The sequence below is a fragment of the Entelurus aequoreus genome, linkage group LG03, assembly GCF_033978785.1.
Source record: "Entelurus aequoreus isolate RoL-2023_Sb linkage group LG03, RoL_Eaeq_v1.1, whole genome shotgun sequence".
In the NCBI taxonomy this organism is placed as follows: domain Eukaryota; kingdom Metazoa; phylum Chordata; class Actinopteri; order Syngnathiformes; family Syngnathidae; genus Entelurus; species Entelurus aequoreus.
This window is the reverse complement of record NC_084733.1, coordinates 9,964,788-9,988,705: the sequence shown is the minus strand read 5'-3', so window position 1 is coordinate 9,988,705 and position 23,918 is coordinate 9,964,788. Positions and strand designations below refer to the sequence as shown.

Genomic DNA, 23,918 nt, shown 5'->3' with positions numbered 1-23,918 from the left:
AGAAAGTTCTGTGGTCAGATGAAACAAAAATTGAGCTGTTTGGCCACAATACCCAGCAATATGTTTGGAGGAGATAAGGTAATGCCTTTAATCCCAGGAACACCAATTCCTACCGTCAAGCATGGTGGTGGTAGTATTATGCTCTGGGCCTGTTTTGCTGCCAATGGAACTGGTGCTTTACAGAGAGTAAATGGGACAATGAAATGGAGGTTTACCTCCAAATTCTTCAGGACAACCTAAAATCATCAGCCCGGAGGTTGGGTCTTGGGCGCAGTTGGGTGTTCCAACAGGACAATGACCCCAAACACACATCAAAAGTGGTAAAAGAATGGCTAAATCAGGCTAGAATTAAGGTTTTAGAATGACCTTCCCAAATTCCTGACTTTAACATGGGGACAATGCTGAAGAAATATTGTGAAACCATACTAGAAAACAATGACAAACACATTTCGGGAGAATATTTGCACCGCAACACAACAGAACAAATACCCAGAATTCCCTGCAGTACCAACTCTTCCGGGACTCTCCACTATTTCATTTGGTACAGGGTGTAATTATAAGTGTGACCAAAAAATGGCAGTCAAACATAAGAGATAAGTCTCAAGTAAACAACACCAACATTTTAAATGTTCCATTGAAAATATAGAACATTACACTCAGCGCTCAAAAATCTATCAAAATGTTTTAGTAGTAAATGCTTTAGTGCCATTTGTAATATAAAGTAGTGTAAAGTTCTTACTTATATCTGTCAGTAAACTCGCCATGAAAGTGCTAAAACATACCAGCGGAGTGAGTTTACATTATTCACCCAAGGAACTTTAGTCATTAGAGTTCCGGTCAGACGGTTTTTCACGGGACACATTTCCGGTGTGGTTGATCCGGATGAGGAGATGCTGCTCCGTTGTTGATAGAAGTAAAGTCTGAATGTCATTAAAACAGCTAGCTCCATCTTTTGACACTTCTTCCACTTGCTCGCTACACCGGTACAACAAAGATGACGGGGAGAAGACGCTGCCGAAGGTGAGCCACGTAAAAAAGACCGCCCACAAAACGGCCCATCCGGAAGCGACTGTCAGTGATGTTTTCAAAACGGTTACAAAAAAATGGGACCCCAAAAACTTACTGTGGGACCCCATTTTGAAGATTCCTAGCGCCAACACTGTGTATGTATGTGTATATATATATATATATATATATATATATATATATATAGCATACTGCATTTGACCCATCCCCTTTTTCCACCCCCTGGGAGGTGAGGGGAGCAGTGAGCAACAGTGAGCAACAGCTGTGGCCGCGCTCGGGAATCACTTTGGTGATTTAACGGCCAATTCCAACCATTGATGCTGAGTGGCAAGCAGGGAGGTAATGGGTCCCGTCCTCTCCCGGCTTCCGCCTGCTTTAACGTCTCACTCCTCCTTCGTGCCGACTTCTATAAGCAGCACTTTATTTAGTTTCAAAAGTATAAGGTTGTAAATCCTTAACACACATGTTGCCAGAAGTCCGACGTGTGCTGCTATGGAAATAGAAATCCACGAGCGGACAAAAATCAGGCCCGGAAATGATTCAAATGATCAAAATACGGTAAGTATTACATATTACACACATTACATATTGTTATGAACGTGTCTGTTACTACATTATATATAGACTTGCAGTGTGTATATAAGATGTTGCTGGAAGGTTTTGAGTTTTGAAGTAGTTCTAGAGGGCTATGAAAGTTACAACAGTGACTCCCGTTCTTTCAGGCGTTTTTTTATCATCTTTAAAATCATTTTATAAAACGACATGTGTGTTCTTGTCGCCCATAGGCAAAATTTAAAAAAAAGAGCAGTTCCCCTTTAAGGACAAACTTAATTGTGTTATTAAACATTCCATTTGTGGCTGGTCAGTGACCGCACATTAGCAGAGGATGTGTGACAGTTTCATTATTTATCGACCAAAGCTATGCACTCTGTTATGTCTATGGGAAAGTGAAAAAAAATGTGTTTAGTTTATTTCATTCCGATCACCATAAAAGTCCAGATTATATTGTTGGGTTTCCGGTTATTTACAACAAACCACCTATATTAAAACTCAGTGCAGTGATTACAAACCAATGTGCAAGTTCCTGTGGGAAATTATATAATTTTGCTTAATTGGGGCGGCATGGCGTGGTGGGTAGAGCCGCCGTGCCAGGAATTTGAGGGTTGCAGGTTCGCTCCCTGCCTCTTGCCATCCTATTCACTGCCGTTGTGTCTTTGGGCAGAAAACTTCACCCTTGCCCCCAGTGCCGGTCACACTGGTGAATGAATGATGGGTGGTGGTCGGAGGGGCCCCGCAGGTGCAAACTGGCAGCCACGCTTCCGTCAGCCTACCCCAGGGCAGCTGTGGCTACAAATGTAGCTTACCACCACCAGGTGTGAATGTGGAGAGAATGAATGATGTGCTCTCACTTCTCTGTGAAGCACTTTGAGTGTCTAGAAAAGCGCTATATAAATCTAATCTATTATTATTATTAAAATGATGATGATCATTAATCACGATTATTCATTAAGGGCCCTATTGTCCCAGGTGCTTAAGTCAAGAAAGATGGATTTTGGCTGCGCAACATTCTCCCCCTTGACTTAAGTCTGTAACTGCGCGCCTTCATCCAAGATGCGTGCTTTGGGTGGAGCAACCTTTAAATGTGGGCGTTCCCTGTCAAACCTAAATTTCCGCGTATTCTACCATCGACATAAGTACTTTTGTTCTTACACGCCTCTGAGGCTGGAATAAGTCTTACGTCTCAAGAAGGTGAAACATAATATTGCACTTGAAGTGTTGAGGACAAGCTATAAGTCTCCATTTCAATAAGTCTATTAAACTTTATTTATAAAGCACTTTTCAAACATAAAAGAAATTCAACAAAAAGTGCTTTACAAACCTAAAAACAATACCCTGATGACCCAGACCCCCCCATTATCACATACGCACGCACGGACACAAATACCAAACATACAAATACCAAACACAAACACACACACGCACTCGTACACGTACATGTACACACACACACACACACACACACATATGCAACCATATAAACAAATTAATATATGGCTGAGTACAGAGGAGACATGTGAGTAAACACTATCACAGGTAGGGTTGGGTATCGTTTGAATTCGAACGATTCTGATTCCGATTCTTTGTTTCGATTCCGATTCCTGACGATTCTCGATTCCGATTCTTTTAAGAGGCAGGGTCAAAAAAAAGTTTAGGATATTTTAAATGAGCTAGCTAACCTACAGTCTTTCTGAATTAAATAGTCTGACATTCTCCATCAATTTTAATTCTATTAACTTTTTATGAACTTTACTATAAATTCCTCACAGGGCTGTTTTTAACTAGAATATAAATATTAAATCTATGAACTTGAATATAAATATTATAAATTATGAATACATTTTCCCAGGGGTACACTTTCCTCAAGAGAGCTTTATTTTTGAAAACCTCATGAAAACACATTTACACACACAAGTGTATGATGCTGCAGGTACTTAAACATGTTACCGTGCTCCCACTGATGGGCTAACCTGGTGCAGAAAAGCAAATAAACAATAAGAAACAACTTGCAAAACCCAGTCCAGATTAGCAGCAGGTACAGTATAAAATCAGAGACAGTTCTTGTTTAGGAAAATGACCATATCCGCCTTCCCAGGCAGGATGCGTGAGCGTTCTGGACAGATAGTGTCTCCTGCTGTGGAAAATACACGTTTGCTGGGTGTGGAAGAAGCTTGAACGCATAATTAGGAGAAAGCTAGATATGACAGCAAAGGATAAGTCTTTTGTTGGTTCCACCGGACCACCACCATGCAGCAGGGTCGTCAGACATAAGTATCGGTGGAACGTCCTGGTACATCTGCAGCTCTCTCTCCACTCGTTTCTTGATGGACATGGAGCTCTGTTATTTCGCGGTTATTTCAATTTTTTTTGTAAAGTGAAGCCACACTTTCGACCGCCGACGCCCGCTATCCATGCTTGAGCTTGACTGACTTGCTCCGCTATGCTAACACTTCCGGGAGTGGGCGCTTCTTCGTTGGTGTTCAGCGGCTTCTTCTTCCGGTTCGGCGGACATATTTTTTTCCGGTCTGCGGACTGGTATCGAAAATAGGAATCGAAATTTAAACTTTTGAACGATTCCGGGAGAATCGGAAAGTTAGTCCCGGTTCCAATCGATACTCGATTCCCAACCCTAATCACAGGAACCATCTGCACCAGGAAGTCATCAGATCATGGCCAGCAGGACGCTGACACAATGCGCCACCACTGTATGGCCGATAACCCCCTGAAGCAGATGACTCCAAGTAAGACATATGAAGGTAAAAAAAATAATAATAATATTAATAACAAATAAATAAATAGAATTTGAAAAACTACATCTAATATTTTTTGAAACTCTTCACTGGGTATCAACCGATTATCGGCACCAATATGTAGCATTTTGATGTAAATCGGTATAGGTCTTTTTATTTTTGTTGTTTTAAAAACTACAACAGAATTACATCAGCAGATACAATATATCCACATATCAAACTAGTAATTAGTATTTAAGACAAATAAATAATTAGTGAAGACTGTAAAGTAGATACTAATAACCACTGCTCAAGCATCAGCCTATTTGCCCTGCGTTAGAAGACATACCTTTTTGCTGGAGTATTTTTGTAAATTAATTTAAAAAGGGGTAGTGCACTTTTTGGGGGGAATTTTGTTTTTGGAATCATGGAATGTTCCATGATTCAAATAAAAACAAACGTGACAGAGCAGTAAAAGAAGGATGGATGGATGAATCGATAGAGATGGATGTATGTTAGGACAACAAAAAAGATATTGCTGCCAAAAATCCAAACTTGTGTAAATTGACAAATAAAAGACTTATTATATAAGTAAAGAGGAGAAGGCAGCAGCTCACACATTATAATACTTTCTGTAACATCCAGAAAGTAATGATGTTAGCCATCCGGAAAATTATCTCAACTATAAACTACATGAAGGTGCCCGGAATTGTTTTTATTTAAATGTTTGCAATATTTCAGGGTTCCTCACAATGACACCTTACAATGTATTAAATCCGAAAAATTGCTATATAAAAATTTATAAAATAGAGTAGATGGTGAGTTATTGTGATTTAGAGAAATCTCATATTTTTACCAATTTTACCAGGAGATTTTACCTATTTTGAAACACATATCTTGATGCTCCTCTGACCTGCAGCATTAGACACAGGTAATAAAGATGTTTGTGAAATCTGATGTTTTTGGTGCTAAATTAACCACAACATTAGCGCCACATAAAACATTATACTGCTCGTGGTCCAACGTTTTCTAAATTTTTTTAAAAAACAACTTAAAGTTTACTATCCATGTTTAACAAACTTCTACTGCAAATGAATATTAGCTCTAAAAATTGGTTATCGGCCTACTTAGTTACTAGTATTCAGTATCCATAACAACGTTTTCAAGGACATAAGCAGGCGTTTGCAGACACTGAATGCCTCACAAAGCCTGACTGTAGCGAATTTCTAACAATGGAACTTCACTTTCCCTCCATGACTCAGAGTTACTCAGTCAGACCCAAGACTGATTTAAGTCAGTAAATGGACTGAGGGACATTCAGACGAATTGCATACTCGGCTATTCAAAATGAGTTTGGGCCAATTTAACACCTAAAGTTGTTTGGTTGGAGTGAGCGCACTAATCCGCGCTCATGTTTGGCACACTTACTCTCCTGGAAGACCTGGCACAATTCACTAGGCAAACGCGCAATGTGGCTTAGTCATAGAATATCGATATTGTGATGACTCTTCAAGTCGTTAATGATGACCACCACCTTTCTTTATAGAAAGAAAATGCAGTAATACAACAGAGCACAGTAAATGTGACAAGAAGCCCAAGCATATGGGACACTGTATGTTCTGTGCGGACACAGGACAGAGGGGGAGAGAAGAGCTTGCAGTGTGTCAACAACTACCACTGAACTGATTCATTGGTTTTTTGTAAACCCAAAAAACCACAACGAGGTCCATGAAACACTGCTTTTGTCTTAACAGAAACTTCTTTATTGCTCTACATACACACAAATGTGTCATTTAAACTGTAAAACAATTTTAATGTATAACAAATGAGTATTTATTACGGGTAACGGTAAGCTCTCACAACATGGTAAAAAAAACATTTCACCGTAAATTATCATTTGTGCGTAAATCATTAAAATGCACAGAAAAAGAGCAAAATATCTAGTTAAGTCATTTGGTATCATCTGATAAATATATCTTGTTACTGTTCATCATGACAAAAATAACAAGACATTGTTGGAGATCCCAGCTGTTTATATCTGTGCGTACAGTGTATGTAGTAAAATTTACAAACAAAACAATTAGGCCAAAATAATCAATTTAGTTCTCAAAGACAATCTGTGAGAGCTATAGAGAAGTAAATGCATGGCCTTTATTAGGATTTCATATACTGATCTCAAAATCTGAAAACAATCCAAATGTAGTTTGTGTTATGAACATAATATATATATGTCGTAGATGCAGCAGAAACGTGACTATTATTCCAGTTAATTAGTGGGATACAGTTCTGCTCTGGTAAACTAATACAAATCTCAAAAATAGTCAACATACACTACCGTTCAAAAGTTTGGGGTCACATTGAAATGTCCTTATTTTTGAAGGAAAAGCACTGTACTTTTCAATGAAGATAACTTTAAACAAGTCTTAACTTTAAAGAAATACACTCTATACATTGCTAATGTGGTAAATGACTATTCTAGCTGCAAATGTCTGGTTTTTGGTGCAATATCTACATAGGTGTATAGAGGCCCATTTCCAGCAACTATCACTCCAGTGTTCTAATGGTACAATGTGTTTTCTCATTGGCTCAGAAGGGTAAGTGATGATTAGAAAACCCTTGTGCAATCATGTTCACACATCTGAAAACAGTTTAGCTCGTTACAGAAGCTACAAAACTGACCTTCCTTTAAGGCTGCAGCTAACGATTATTTTTCTATCGATTAATCTATAGATTATTTTTTTCGATTAATCGGTTAATCTATAGATTATTTTTTCGATTAATCTATAGATTATTTTTCCTTTTACCGATTATTGTTTTATTCAAAATGAAGATGAAAAAATAAATGTAGGCCAGTTTTTTCAAAAGGCATGGCTTTTATTTACAAAAAAAAAGAAGTATGGCCACTCAGTCAACATTGACAACAACATGACTAAATATTCTGTAACAATGTAAACATTTAAAACTTTTAACCCTTAACAAAATTAAAAGTAGCTTATTTGCTTTTTAATGTGCAAATATAAAAGTCAACATCCAGTGCAAATCTTAATATTCTGCAATAGTATAAGCATTTCAAAAGTAAAAGTATTGCTTATTTTGCTTTAAAATGTGCAAAAATAAAGATAAACATCCAATACAAAAAAGTGTAAAACGAAATATTCTGTAACAACAGTGTAAACATTTCAACAAAAGTGAAAGTATTGCTTATTTGCTAAAATGTGCAAAAATAAAGATAAACATCCAATACAAAAAAGTGCCAATCTAAATATTCTGGAGCACTGTAAACATTAAGTATTGCTTTTAAAATGTGCAAAATAAACATCCAGTCCAACACAGTACACAATAACCAATTCTACTCATTCCAGTGAGTGACTAACAGTTGTAATGAAGAAAGGTTAGCATGTCTTCATGCTCTGGTTCTTTTCTCGTTTACAATATTCCCAGCAGCTGAAAATAGGCGCTCAGAAGGGGTCGATGTGGCTGGAACTGAGAGGTAATTAACCTTCACCTCAAGCCAGGACTGCGAGTGAGCTGAGCTGCAGTTTAAGTTTCTAGAAGGTCAACGGGCTCATAGTGATGTTACTAGTAGTTGACTGGGAGGTGTTTATTATCATTTGGGGAGAGTCCGCTGCCTGATGCTCACCTGCTAAACACCTATCTGCTCGACGCTAAAGCGCTGACTACATGCGCTCTGAATACACACTGCTGATTGGCTGGTAACGCTCTGAATACGCACTGCTGATTGGCTGATAATGCTTCGTGTGTACCAATCAGATGGTTGTGTGGGTGGGACAATGCTGCGTACTGAGACAGAGGCAGAAGGAGCGAAGCAGCTTGTTAAGACTTTAGCAGTTAAAGTTTGCTTTAGCTTAGAAACTCGTTCGGTACACCCCCGTACCGAACCTAAAGCCCCGTACCGAAACGTTCAATACAAAACACGTACCGTTACACCCCTAGCAGATACAAATGACACATTCATGTTTTTGTGTAATGATGACAACGTATGCTAACGCGGACGATTGACTAGTTGATGGTTTTCTTTTCAAATGTTCGTTCACAGCCGTTGTGCTGCTATGATAGGCCATTTCCGCTCGACACAGTGTGCATACAACAACATTATTAGGCTGTGTATTGAAATACTTCCACACTTTTGACGACTTTTGGCGTGATTTTTCCCCCTCGCTCGCACCGCTTGCATCGTCTGCTTTGATCGTCTGCTTTGCGCTTCGCCATGACGGTAGTGTGACGTAAATATGCGACGCGTCGACGCACAAAAACGGCGTCGACGTATTTACGTAACCGATTACGTCGACTACGTCGACGCGTCGTTTCAGCCTTACCTTCCTTTGAGCAGATTGAGTTTCTGGAGCATCACATTTGTTGGGTCAATTAAACGCTCAAAATGGCCAGAAAAAGAGAACGTTCATCTGAAACTCGACAGTCTATTCTTGTTCTTAGAAATGAAGGCTATTCCACAAAATTGTTTGGGTGACCCCAGACTTTTGAACGTAGTGTAAATTCAGATGAACTCAGCATGCACGAATGCATAACATACACTATGGCCATTTCACCTGTAGCCCAGCAAAAGCATTACTCAATATGATTTTAGAAGGAGATATCCTTGAGAAATCATGCAGATACGTTATTAAAGCGAGGGATCATAATTTACGATCATGCCAAGACGCCATAGAGAAAATAGCTGAAAAATACATGGCTGCCAGAAAATAAATGTTTGGGGGAAACATCGATGTTTCTTGGCCCAAGTGTCTTGTAGAAAATATTTTGGCATGAAGCCTGAGTGTGGTAATACTTCCGAGCCAACATATTTCACATCAGACTGAAATACACAAGTATCAAAATATTGTTTGACACCTCCTTAATGAATGAACTACCCGGTACTCAAAATTACCTATGATCATTTTGATGGGACACTTTTCAAATCAATACAACCACGCAATCTACAAACCGCTACTATTTATCGAACTACAAAGTAACTAACATCCCATGTATTACATTTGCCAGGAGTTTCTGCAATCACTGTCTGTTAGTTAACTACATAACTCTAGACGTTACGACGTATTTTGATAAAACTTTTAGGAAACGTCCACAATTGGATAAGGACATTATTGATTACATTTTGTGCCTGATCCAGATCATTTTTACTATGTTACTAGGGGTGTGCATCTCTACCTTAAATGGCAATCCGATATGAATCTCGATACATTGGTTTACGATACAATTCACTAACAATACTTTTTAAACATTATGATTCGATGTGATACAATTTGATGCCATTCGATGCAGATGTAAGCATTGCAGGTGAAAAGAAAATTAAATGCATCATGTCAGAATTATGTCATGTGTTTATTTTTCAAATAGACAAAAACAGGTGGTTCCTGTATTATTAGCAAAAAGTAGAACTATCAACTTCATGGTATTGCAATCCATGAACTTAAAGAAAAAAAGATGTGTGAGTTAAAAAATGAAAAGTATGATTAGAACTGTAAATTCATTTTCTTCTGTTGATTCTTAGTTTAGTTGTATTTGTATTTGTTATACTTCCATCCATCTATTTTCTACCGCTTGTCCGTCTAGGGGTTGCGGGGAGGTGCTGGAGTTTATTCCAGCTGCACTCGGTCGAAAGGCAGGGTACACCCCGGACAAGTCGCTACCTCATCGCAGGGCCAACACAGATAGACAGACAACATTCACACTCAAATTCAAAGACTAGGGACAATTTAGTGTTTGTTATTTTTAATTTGTTAGAGTATCAAATCTAATAAAAAGATAGAAGGGTTGTGATATTCACAAACGACCCAAATCTATTTACTGGCTTATTAACATCAAAGATAGGTTTGTTTTTATTTGAAGCATGACAATGATGGTACATTTACATCTCAACCAAAGCAGAAACAGAGGCAGCTTTGCACAGACTGGTGTGGGTCTCTGCCTTGCTCTGACGAGAATGGCATGGGCGGCGTGGCGAAGTTGGTAGAGTGGCCGTGCCAGCAATCGGAGGGTTGCTGGTTACTGGGGTTCAATCCCCACCTTCTACCATCCTAGTCACGTCCATTGTGTCCTTGGGCAAGACACTTCACCCTTGCTCCTGATGGCTGCTGGTTAGCGCCTTGCATGGCAGCTCCCTCCATCAGTGTGTGAATGTGTGTGTGAATGGGTGAATGTGGAAATACTGTCAAAGCGCTTTGAGTACCTTGAAGGTAGAAAAGTGCTATACAAGTATAACCCATTTATCATTTATTTATTTATTGTGATTGCATTTAAAAGTACAAATAAATGTGTTTTTAGTACAAGCTGTCTAAGAGTAGACTTTCAGTAGACAGGGTACAGCCTGTGAGGCTCACAGCAGCGCCGCTTGTACGTTGAAGACAGTGTTACATGTTTCCATATCTCCAAACAGCCCCCAAAAAGTTGATAGATTTATCGCTAGTTGCTTTTGAGAAAAAGTCAGTAAGAGGAGTTGGAAAGAGTCTAGACTTAGCGAGAAAGTTGCCAAGTTGACAACACTGCTCTGAAGTGTGTGTGTGAAAAATAAAGATACAAGGACCCCGCCTTACTTTGCTTCTGATTGGTTTACATTGTGTGGTGCCTTCCGTGGATGGCTAGATTTAGGCACAATGGTTAATGGATTGGTCTGTTATTGGTTCTTTCGGTAAGTCAATCAGAATTACTCGAACTACAGCAGGCCGCGAGGAAACAAGTTGTTTATAATGAAAAAATAAATATAAACGTAAGTAATGTCAAGTGTGACGTGTGGCGGGAGAAAGTGTAAAAATTGCATGACTCTCAAGCTCGGCAGCTCTGAGTTAGGTCTTTAGCACAATGAACAGTGAAGTAGATGATGTGTTACCTTGCAGTGTTGTGGCTAAGTTGGAGCTGATAGTATTTCAAATGAGTGTCCTCTTGTCTTGCCAGTTGGTAGCTCTGCTAGCTTTAGCATCCTTAGCTCCCTCATCGCTGGCTTGAGTGTCTCGATGCCGCCACAACAGGTGAGTGCTCAGATTAGTCATGCTGCCGCTACTTTATCGCAGCTTTCCAAACTACTTTCCAACTGACCATTCTTTTTTTTTTTTAAACCCAAATGTTTACTACACTTTAGATTTAATATTAGGGGTGCATTGTTTGTAAACTCTTTCGGTGCTGTCTGCTATGTTGCTCTGTCGTTGTCAGTCGTAAACGCGAACGGTACTCTCGTATTATTTCATCACAGAAGTGTCGCAAGATTAGAGCGGCCATATTTTATATCAGATCTACAATCAACTGATTCATGACTTTCCAACCGGACATCGACCGATACATACTATATATAGATCAATCCATAGGCTCAACAAACAATGTATTCATATCTCTTAAGTTAAAATCTGTTATCGGTTTGTACTGATTGTTTTTTACACTCCTATATGTTACATTAAAATTTACTGTGCAAGCCTCTATTTCTGTGAGACCGACAAGAGGGTTCACTCCGTTTCTTTCATTTAGCTATAGATAGCTCAAGTTATGTGCAAACTTTCAGGAAATGTACGAAATGGGATAAGGAACAAGTGATTAAATTTTGGGGCTGATGCAGATAATTTCTACTATGTTACCTTACCTTTTTGATACAAGGCTCTACTTCTGTGTCTGTTTCACCCACCGAGACAAAGAGAGTGAATGATTGGCAAGAAGCTTTGCTCAGTTTATTTAATTCCACTACAGATAGCTCATAGTGTTATGTGCACCTTTTGATTAAACTTTTAGGAAATGTCAGAAATAGGACAAACAACATATAATAACATTTTGGGGCTGATTTGGAGAAGGCCTGGGCCAATATACTATAAGTCAATAAACCAGGCGATAAATGAAAATGAAGTCGTTAAGTTTGCCAGCCTCAATAATCGTCATTTGCATGCATTGTTACAGGTTACAAGAGCGGTCCCTCTTTATAGCAGCTGCGGGCATTTGTACAGCAAGTAGTGGACAGACAGACAGAGAGAGAGACAGAGAGAGAGAGAGACAGAGACAGAGAGAGACAGAGAGAGAGAGAGAGAGAGAGAGAGAGAGAGAGAGAGAGAGAGAGAGAGAGAGAGAGAGAGAGAGAGAGAGAGAGAGAGAGATCAGAAGGCATAGGAAGAAGTATCTGCATTTGATTGTTTACGTTTGATTATTAGCATTTGATTATTAGCAATCCGGGGAGGGTGTTAGTTAAGGGTTGTAGCTGCCTGGAGGTGAACTTTTATTGCGGTTTTGAAGGAGGATAGAGATGCCCTTTCTTTTATACCTGTTGGGAGCGCATTCCACATTGATGTGGCATAGAAAGAGAATGAGTTAAGACCTTTGTTAGTTTGGAATCTGGGTTTAACGTGGTTAGTGGAGCTCCCCCTGGTGTTGTGGTTATGGCGGTCATTTACGTTAAGGAAGTAGTTTGACATGTACTTCGGTATCAGGGAGGTGTAGTGGATTTTATAGACTAGGCTCAGTGCAAGTTGTTTAACCCTGTCCTCCACCTTGAGCCAGCCCACTTTGGAGAAGTGGGTAGGAGTGAGGTGGGATCTGGGGTGGAGGTCTAGAAGTAACCTGACTAGCTTGTTCTGAGATGTTTGGAGTTTAGATTTGAGGGTTTTGGAGGTGCATGCGTAATCGAAAAAGGGTTGAACGATAGTTCCCGCCAGAATCCTCATGGTGCTTTTGTTGACCAGAGAGGAGATTCTGTAGAGAAATCTCGTTCGTTGGTTAACCTTTCTGATTACCTGGGTTCATTTAATCACAGGAAAGATTAGCCTCTAGAATGGAACCTAGGTAGGTGACCTCATCTTTCCTGGTGATAACAATGTCACCCACTTTTATAGTGAAGTCATTGACTTTCTTAAGGTTGATGTGGGACCCAAACAGGATGGATCACCAAAATTCACATTTATTAAAAAAGCATTCTAAAACGTTTACTAATTGAAATGGAAGAAGATTAACATATTTAAACACACAAAGAAAAACAATATAGCTCTTATGAAGCCAGAACAAAATGTTATGTTTCCTCTGCCAAGAAAGTATATTGTATGGCTATTTATTTTAGTTATTACAAAAAAATAAAACTTGGTTAATAGATTTTAGCGTGTGCATAATAACTTACTAATAATTACTTACTTAATGAGCACCTTAAACAATACCACAAAAATAATAATCATGATCATTATGGTCACAACAACTTTATTTAGCCATTGTATTTATTATTTTGGTCGTGTTTATTTGAGCGTACCCCGCCCCCTCCTTAACAAAGGCAGAACCTATTTTATTGCTGTTGGTTGTGATTTTTATTTAAGTGCAACATTTTTCTTACAAAGTATATTTTATTTTTATTAAATGTTTACTTTATTTAACTTGGTATTTAAAAGTTTACATTTTCAATTACAATGTTAAAATATATGAGAAATACAAGTTCATCGCATTTGAAAGAGTATACTTGCATTATTACTATGTATTATCATTACATCAGTGGTTATTTTGGTCTCAAGAAAATAATGGCAATAATATTGTTCATCCGCAATAATTTGTAGGTTAATACATTGAGAAATACAAGTTCATCGCATTTGAAAGGGTATACTTGCATTATTATTATGTATTATCATTACATCAGTGGTTAATTTGTTCTCAAAAAAATAATGGCAATCATATCGTTTATCGGCAGTAATTTGGAGGTCAATACATTGTCGAGCAAAATTTGGCCCATGCTTAATCTAGAGAGGGAGGTAAGGCCTGGCAGAGGTATGCGCTCTCCGAGTGCTTTTCTATTTCATACATTCGTTAATTCAGTCTAGCATTTAATCATTATCATTTATAATTTGCCTATTGAGGGCATTTGCCATACTGAATACAAAAAGAAAATGGCGGCGCATGGCTATGGCTATGCTGCGGCTCGCTAATGCTCTTGGGAGTGTAGAGCGATTTGGCAAAAAACACCCGTCATTTCTGTCAATTTCATGGCTGGCTCAAAGCGTGAACACTCTGTGATCATATACGACCGACAGACAATTCTGGATGTGGATGGATCGGGTCGTTATAGACTGAAAGATGCATGTACGGTGGACCTCCTCGCTAGCATGGGAATACTTCGCGGACTACATCGAGCGGCCTTTGTAGCAGCGGAGTCAAGTGCTAGCGGTGACCGCCAATGGAGACGACGTAAGCGGTGCGAGCGGAAGCAGAACGGGGTTGCCGAGCGGGGCTAACAACAAAGAGAAAAGCTAACCAAAGAAGCGTGGAGTCTCCGGGTAAGAAGCCATTTAAACTAGAACTAGCCGGCGTCAGGCTGGATAATCCCTGCACACATAGCAATTCTCTTAGAATAAAACACAACTCACATAATGTTTTTCTTTTGTGACCGTGTCAGAGGCAGACATACATTGTACTGAGGTAGCTAACTACGATGCGTTCAGTTTATTGCAACATCAAGCAAACAATCTGAATATCCCCGTCGTATCAATTCCTAGATATGGTCGAAACTATTTAAAGTGCAATACGCATAATAAACGCAACATTATTAATATTGCTACTTCGGATAATTTCAACAAGCAATCCTCAAAACAGCCCACTACCTATAATATGGGCTTTTTAAACATAAGATCATATCTTCCAAAACGTTATTAGTTAATGAAGTCATTAGAGACAACAAACTTGACGTCGTTGGTCTCGCCGAGACCTGGCTCAAACCAGACAATTTTTTTGCGCTAAATGAGGCATCTCCTCCTAACTATACCAATACACATGTTGCCCGACCTCTTAAAAGGGGACGGGGTGTCGCACTAATATACAATGAAAACTATAATCTTACACCTAACCTAAATAATAAATATAACTCGTTTGAGGTGCTCACTTTGAGGTTTGTCACACCGCTGCCTCTTCACCTGGCTGTTATCTACCGCCCCCCTGGGCCCTATTCGGACTTCATCAGTGAATTCTCAGAGTTTGTTGCTGATCTAGTGACGCACGCCGACAATATAATCATAATGGGGGACTTTAATATCCATATGAATACCCCATCGGACCCTCCATGCGTGGCGCTCCAGACTATAATTGATAGCTGTGGTCTTACACAAATAATAAATGAACCCACGCATCGCAACGGTAATACGATAGATCTGGTGCTTGTCAGGGGTGTCACCACCTCTAAAGTTACGATACTCCCGTACACTAAAGTAATGTCCGATCATTACCTTATAAAATTCGAAGTTCTGACTCATTGTCAACAAACTAATAACCCACATATGCGGTCCCACTGGGGTGAGTTTTCCTTGCCCGTATGTGGGCTCTGTACCGAGGATGCCGTTGTGGCTTGTACAGCCCTTTGAGACACTTGTGATTTAGGGCTATATAAATAAACATTGATTGATTGATTGAAAAAGAAGAAAAAACTCAATTGAGCTAGCTTAAAAAAACAATAAACAATTATAGTGTAATATCAGCCACATGTTCCAGCCTGTGAAGGAGTTTGCATTGTTGTACACTGTACACATACTATCTGCCCTGCTTTCTGAGTCATAGAAAGATACTCAAACATTTACCCTGCAGAGGGTCAGCTGCGCGTTGACTAATATATGTGTGGGGTGATGTTTTGACCTGATGGCAGACAGGTGAGAGAAGGTGCCGAGTGGCTACGACTTCAAAGCTCACAAGCATGAAAGAAATGACAGCAAGCACTTATCTGGGATCAGCGGTGTAACAGATTTAGACATCCTGCAAGAACACCAAAACAATCATCTCATTGCTGTGGCAAAGGACAGTGGGGGGAAGGGTGTTGGGGTGTGCCTGGGCTGGATGATAGGTTCACTTCAAGGCTGTTGTGGGCTGACCCCAGATGTTAGACGACAAAGCCGTTTTCTGCACAGTGGCTGCTGTGGTTCAAGGAGACTAAGACGCCTCTTTGTCCTCCTATTTCCCCTATTCCCGGACTAAATGTAACTAATAATAGGTCATTGCATTGACAAGTGGATCGCAGAGCCAATAGCACACAAAGGCACCAATATATCTAAGAGTTTTGCTTGATTGGCAACTGCAAAAAGGGATCTATTGAACAGGGTGGAAAGTATAGGAGTCAGGAACAGGTGTCAGTGTAAGTTCTAATCTACACTATTGCACCGTATTATTGAACTTCAAGGTGAATATTTGTACTTTACCAAAGGCAAAAAAGCTGGGTCAGTTCCTAAGCAGTATACAAAATGATACAGCAAGGCCATATAAATAATGTTTGAAGGGGAAACTGCACTTTTTTTGGAATTTTGCCTATCGTTCACAAGCCTGATGAGAGACAAGAAGACAAAACATTTTTTTTTTTTTGCAATCTAACTTGTGATAATCGGCTTGTTCTAGGTATCAAGCAATGCAGCTAATGGGAGCAATACATTCTGCCTGTACATTAGCTGCATCTTGCAAGTGTTTTTTATCATCTTTATAATCCACTCTGTCCCCCAAAATATGTGTGTTCTTGTCTCTCATAACGATTGTGAATGATAGACAAAATTCCCAAAAAAAGTGCAGTTCCCCTTTAAGCATATCATACCAATGACATATTATTGGACCCTGTAAGGACATACTTTGTATCCGATAGAGAAAACGTAGTACACGACTCCTTTATTTCACTGAAGGTACAATTTAAACCAGTGGTTCTCAAACTTTTTTCACCAAGTAACAACTCAGAAAAAACTTAGCTCTCCAAGCACCACTATATTGACCAACTTTAAAATACATTAGCATAGTTGGCATAAATATTCATTAAAGACAAGGCAGAGGTTTTATCTAACAAGAATATTTAATATTTTGGCCACTTTAACATTACACACAGTTTGAACAATAACACTGTGTTTGAATATTTCATAAAGTGATTACTTGGCGTACCACTAGATGGAACAGAGTACCACTAGTGGTACACGTACCACAGTTTGAGAATCAATGATCCAAACTAATGTTCTTCAAAGGAGTATAAAATTCAGAAAGGGGAGAAATGTTGATCAACGTTGGCTGCCTGCCAGGTCCAAACCGCTTGACCACTACGACCATCGTCAAGTATAAAGATCAAAAGTTATGGCAAGTAGAAAAATCTTTATTTAATCTATTTTACTTCAAAATATACATTGAGGCTAACACACACAGACATAGAAAAGTTATCAACATCATTTTCATTTATTGTTCTATTAATTGACTACCTGTCCAGACCTACCGACAGTTAGTATTACCGTTTTAAATTAAAATGATCGAAAAACTGTGACTGATAACTGCACTTTGATCAACTCATGGACTGACTGGCGCCAGCTACAGTAGCTAGTTTAAATGCTCACATGAAAGCAAGCGACATTACCGTCTTTCCCCGTTAAGAAACAACAAACCCCAATCTAAACTTGTATACACACATTACTGAAACTGAGATAATCAGTTGTGCACATTGAACCTACTACTCAGGAGTATTATCCAAGTTTCACAGACTGAAATCGAAACTAAAAACGGCAAAATGCATACCCGAAGAGCCGCGAAACATACAAGTGTATTCTAGAGTTAAAATGTGTGTACGTTGACAGCTCTGTTGGTCGCTTTCCAGAGGGGGAAGGGCACTAAAGTGATGATTAGGGCTGTCAAAGAGATAATAACGAGTTAACGAACATTTACTTCCTGTGGATGCACGATTAATGTGTGCACGTCCTGTGTGATCCTCGGCCCGTCCCGTAGCGTAGGAAAATACAGGATGTCCTGGTTGATAGTCCTTAATTACAGAGTGTTTAGCAGGCTGAATGCCTAGAAATATCACACTTTATTACAAAATAGAGAAGGTTAAGACAGTGTTATAAAGCAATAAGAATACCATTAACTTGTATAACACGTACTGTACAGAATATCAGAAGTATCTATTTAGGTAGAAATATCACAGGAATTATTAACAAACATATTTGGCAATCAAAGCATGATCGTAACAATCTACATGTTGTGTTATTAATGCGTAAAGCTGGTGTGTAAACATGGAAGTGTAGCTCCACCCCGCTGAATTCAAGCACTGCAGCAGCTGGGGATACACATTTTGCCAGGGAATTTATTGTCAGGAAAAGTGTTTAAGGCCGTTTTGTGTTGAGCTCTTTAACTCTCATGTGACCGATGCTAACTGTTTTGTCATTTCAATAATATTTAGCTGTATCTTAGCCATACATTTGCTGTGTTTCTCAATTATGGCAGATTTTTTTCTTAGCAGATTTTATTCTTGTTAAATTTGAAAATGGTGTACATTGGCAGTTATTCCACAATACCCTGAAGTCACGCAGGACAAGTCATTCTAAGGGCATGAAAATATTTTGGATTCATTTTTCTTTTTTGCCTAGACCTTTTAACCACTTCAACCCTAAATGAAAATACCAAACATGTAATGTATGATTTTATTTTAACCCTTTGAAGGCCTTTTGATCAAAAAATTATTTAAGTTTTCAATTAGCATACATTTGCCAAACGTTTAGTTACTTTATTAATTTGAACCTGTGACATTAACTGATCAACAGGATTTTAAATTGGTAGATTTGAAAAAAAAAAAAACACTGTAGTTTTTAGGGCTGATGTTTGAGAAATTTGACCCCAAAAAAGTAAAACAAAAAAAAAAAAATCCAAAATGTGTTTATGCCCTTCAAAAACTTAAGGATTTGTATGTCCTGTTTGGTTTTGAAGATAATCAAACGCCAATGTGAAAAAATGTCAATAGCATTAAACACTTTGAATATTCGTCAAATGTACACTTATAAAGACAAAAAACTACTACCTGCAATTAATCAAGATTAATTACGACTTAACCACAGACAAAATGTGATAAATTGTGTTTAAAATATTTTGAAAGCCCTATTAGGGATCAGGGTTTTATGCTGCCAATTCCGATACACTCATCTATAAGTGAGCTACACTTATTTCTTGGTGTTGTTTCAAACTAGTTTAGCAGTTAGCTTAGCTATTAGAATGCTGATGGTGTGTAACATGTTTTGCCTAGTCCTTTCAGTGATAATGTAACTTAAAGGGAAACTTTAAATTTTGCCCATTATTTACAATCCTTATGCAAAACAAGCGCACATTTTCTTTTTTCATGCACTCTATCTAGTAAATGTGAGCAAGAGTCCGCTTACAATGGAGTCAATGGGTTTTGTGGTCGGAATAGACGCAATGATGTAATGACTTTATGACTCCCATAGACTCCATTGTAAGCAGACTTTTCTTCTATGTTTATTTACGAGTTAAAATGCATTAAAAATAGAAAGACATGTGTTTTTGACTCTCATAAGGATTGTGACTTATAAGCAAAATGTCCCTATCGTTCACAATAATTATGAGAGACAAGAACACACATGTCTTTTTAGGGGGGATTTTAAAAATCATAAAAAATGCTTGGAAGATGCGGCTAACGGGAGTCACCGTTGTAGCCTTCAAAGCCCTCTGAAACAACTTCAAAACCCTCCATCAACGTTTGATATACATGCTGCAAGTAAATACTGTATATAATGTAATAACATACACGTTCATAACAATATGTAATATGTACAATATTTACCGTATTTTGGTCATTTTAAGCAATACAAATGCAGAGAATGATTTCGCCACACCACGTGTGTGTGTGACAATCATTGGTACTTTAACTTAATTTATTTCCGTTTCCATAGCAGCGAACTTCCGTCTTCCAGCAACAAATGTGTGTTCCAACTTCCGGAAAGAAAGACCAGTGTGTTGTAAACATGGCAGACTTTTTAATAGACAGCAAATATGGCAATTTTTTTGGACAAATGAGGATTCACAACCTTATCTTTTTGAAACTTATTATGCAGAGGATAAACTACTATTGTTATAGAGGCGAGCACGAACAGAGGCTGAAATGTTGGAGCAGACAGAAGTCGAGAAAGTAGGGTCGGCGTGACTTGGTCAAGCTGTGATTGTGGAACTTAGAGCCAAACTATGCCGAAATAATTGGATTGCTTACCCAAATCAACTGGAAACATCCCCGGCGGCCAGCGCTGGACCAAACGGACATATGTCCATCGAGTGAGTCACTATATTATTGTTAATGATACATGCAGCACATCACCATACAACTACATTAACCTGTTGAGCTAGCTGTGTACAAATAAAACATTAAATAATACTTTGCAGATACTGTAACATGATTATTCATGTTTTTGGTCAGTATAGATTGGTGTACTATCACACTGTGTTGTGTATTACAAACTCAAAAGCCATTCAACTTTTGACTTAGTAGATAGCTTACCTTTTGCCGTAGCTATTTTATGGCTAATGCAGTAGTAAGGCGATGTATTACTACGCTAGCAGTAACAGTTCCTCAGTGTTCACTCTTGCAATAACAATGTCGCAACAGCATGGTTATTATACAGGTTTAAGATTAATTTCAAAGTGATTTAGAGGCAGAATGGACTGTTTCCGTTAGCTGCATTGCTAGCCACCGAGAGCGAGCCAATTATTACAAGTTAAAATGTATTAAAAAAAAAAGAAGAAAAAAATGTTGTTTTCTTGTCTCTTATAAGGATTGTGAAAAATAGGCAAACTTCCAAAAAAATGCAGTTCCCCTTTAAACCCTAGTGATGATGCATTTAGACTTAGACTTAGGCTATGTCTACACTAAGCCGGATAACCCTTTAAACGGATAATTATTTAGCCTAAGCCCCGTTTCAGCCACACTAAACCATGGTTTAAGGTCCCCCTCGTCGGACAAATTTTTACACGGGTAAGTGCGCCGTGTATTTCTTGAATCTCCGACTCTTAGCTTTGTATGGACTCATTGATCGTTTACAAACTGAGTTTCGGAGAGGAAGTGACGTCAGAAAGAACCCGCCACAGCCAGCTTCATAATAAAGCGGTTTTGTAACTCGGAGCTAACCACTGGAAATATGAAGGCGAGTCATCCAGACATGCCGTGTTTCTCCTTCTGTCTGTACAGACGCTTGTGGAAATCACACATGGATAACTTAAGAGAAAGCGATTGCAGCTATTTAGAATCACAGCTGACCCGGACATTCGAAAGTTCTCTTGCCGTCGAGAAGTGTTGTATCTGAAATAGCTGCAATTGCTTTCTCTTAAGATATTCATGTGTGATTTCCACAAGCGTCTGTACAGACAAAGTGCATGCGTACTAGGTTGCGTTGCGCGGACGGAGGGGGTTGGGGGTCTTAAACGGTGGCATTGTTGTAAACGGGGCCTTAGACTTAGACAAACTTTAATGATCCACAAGGGAAATGTTCCACACAGTAGCTCAGTTACAAAGGATGGAAAGTGCAAGGATGGAAATAATAATGCAGGTATAAAGTAGACTAAAAATGTACCGTAGTAGCGATATAAAATATAACATATATGCATAGGCGCCGATCCCGTGGGTGACAATGCAGAGCACCCACGTGGGATTGATGGCAACTTTCAATCTTTAAAATAATTCTTGAAAAATCAATCTTGTTGTAGTTAATTTTGTGGCGAGTTTGGTCCGTTTTACAAAATAATAAAGCCACAAATCATATGGGATATTAACTTTTTTTTTAATACACTCACATCGAGCACCCACTGGCAGAAATGTAGATCGGCGCCAATGCATATATGTAATAGTTACATATTATATATACAGTATATGATATACTGTATTTCCTTGAATTGCCGCCGGGAATATAGTATGCGCATGCCTAGAATTACTGCCGGATCAAACTCGTTTCGCAAAATAATTAGCGCATGCTTGGCATTACCGCCGGCTCAGGATCAACGCCGGGTCAAACTCGTTTCGCAAAATATTATTTTTATTAGCGCATGTCTAGAATTTTCGCCGGGTCAAACTCGTTTCGCAAAATAATTAGCATATGCCTAGAACTTCTGCCGGGTCAAACTCGTCACGTCACGAGTGACACTTCCCCTGTCATCATTTTCAAAATGGAGGAGGCTGATTTCAATCATTTGAAATCGCATAAAGGGAAGAAGATTAAGAGCTATTCAGTAGGATTTAAGGTCCAAGCTATTGAATATGCTAAAAAGAACAGTAAGCAGCTATGTTTTATTAATATACCGTAGCTGCGTGTGTCAAATATGAGTCATTAAATGACTCCCACCTCCTGGTGGTAGAGGGCGCTAGTGATCCTTCTTGCGACTACCGGTACTGCAGAAGACCGGTGCTGCAGAAGAAGACAACAAGCAGCAAGAGTGACAGCGATTGTTTGCTTGCACTTTTAACATGGAGGATTACATATCTAAAATAAAACCGTTTTCTAAACTGGACTTTCAATCGAAGCAGGAGGTAATAATTAAAGGAACATCTCCATCGAGACAGAGAGACTTTTAAAACTGAAGAAAGGAAGACTTCTATAAACAAGGTATCGATGATTTTGATCAGAAGCAGCTGCGCATGGACTCATTTATAAGTAAAGGTAAGACCATAATAATGTTTTTTTTATTAAATGTGCTTTTCATGATGGTATCCTTACATCACTCAAATTTATAAGCGCAGGCCTAAATTTACCCCACGCCTTTTGGTAAGCGCCGGAGTGAGAAGAGGTTTTAAAATAATTTGCGCATGCTTGCCTATCCCGCATGCCTTTGGTAAGCGCAGGAGTGAGAAGAGGTTTTAAATTAATTAGCACCCCGGCGGCTATTCAAGGAAATACGGTATACTGATATATTATATTATATTTTTATATAATATATACAATATATAACAATTACCATGTACAATATTACAGTATATGTAACAGCTGCAGCATAAAATAGAGAGTGGATCCAGCAGAAAATATACATTATAAACAAAGAGAGGTAGCTAACAATTGGATTTTCCTAATGTTTTCTGGATCTATTGCAAAGATGGAGCGGTCAATTGCGATCAACGGGTCGGCAACCCCCAATATTAAACATTCATGAGACATTTACAAGTGTCTGCTACTTCTTGTCATCATCAGGGAGATAATGTCAAGCACAGAGGACAACAAAAAGCAACAGGTAAGCAGAAACAATGCGTTCAATGCACAATCCTCCAGTTGTATTTAAAGTGGTCTCCCTAGGCTTGAGTCTTGATGCAGGGACCCACTAAGGACGTGACGCTTGCACACCCAGCAGCTGTGTGACCCTAAAAGACCATCCTGACCTCTCGGGCCAACTGCTAAGCTAGGCAGGTGTTGCTGGAAACTTCCTGGCACATGTTGTAAAAGAGCCCACAAAAAGCTCTTTGTTTGCTTTTCAGTGTGATTTAGTGGCCGAGAGGGTCAAAGGATAAACACTAAGGAGCTATACGAGTTGACCAAAGAGTGGAAATGTGGAACAAAAAGTTCCCAAAACTTCCCGTTAGAGTGAAAAGAACCACAAAGAGGAGGCGACTTACAGAATGGTGGTCTGAGGAGAGATAGCCGGTACCGTTTCCAGGTTCAGATGCATACATCGCACGGTGGTTCGGAAACACAAACACCGACTCGGACAAGAGAGAGCCGAATGTGGTCCGCTGGCGAGCAAAAGGCAAGCCGAGACGAGGAGGAGACGAGGGGAGAGGAGCTGGGCAGCCCGCAGCGCCATTGCTAGCAGTGAGGCGAGCAGCGGGCACGAGCGCGGCGAGCAACAGCACAGCCAGCCAGCGAGCCGCGC

At 39.2% G+C, this 23,918-nt stretch overlaps 1 protein-coding gene across 2 annotated transcripts in view; it reads right to left on the bottom strand.

Annotated features, from left to right (window-relative positions):
- Window positions 1-23,884, bottom strand: part of LOC133646108 (peroxidasin-like) — a 108,825-nt gene extending 84,941 nt beyond the window's left edge. For both annotated transcript variants that reach the window (XM_062041128.1, XM_062041129.1), the window contains exon 1: window positions 23,662-23,884. In XM_062041128.1, coding sequence (XP_061897112.1) covers window positions 23,662-23,849 — 188 coding nt within the window. In that variant the 5' untranslated portion in view covers window positions 23,850-23,884. The remainder of the gene's footprint in view (window positions 1-23,661) is intronic.
- Between the last annotated feature and the right edge of the window lie 34 nt (window positions 23,885-23,918).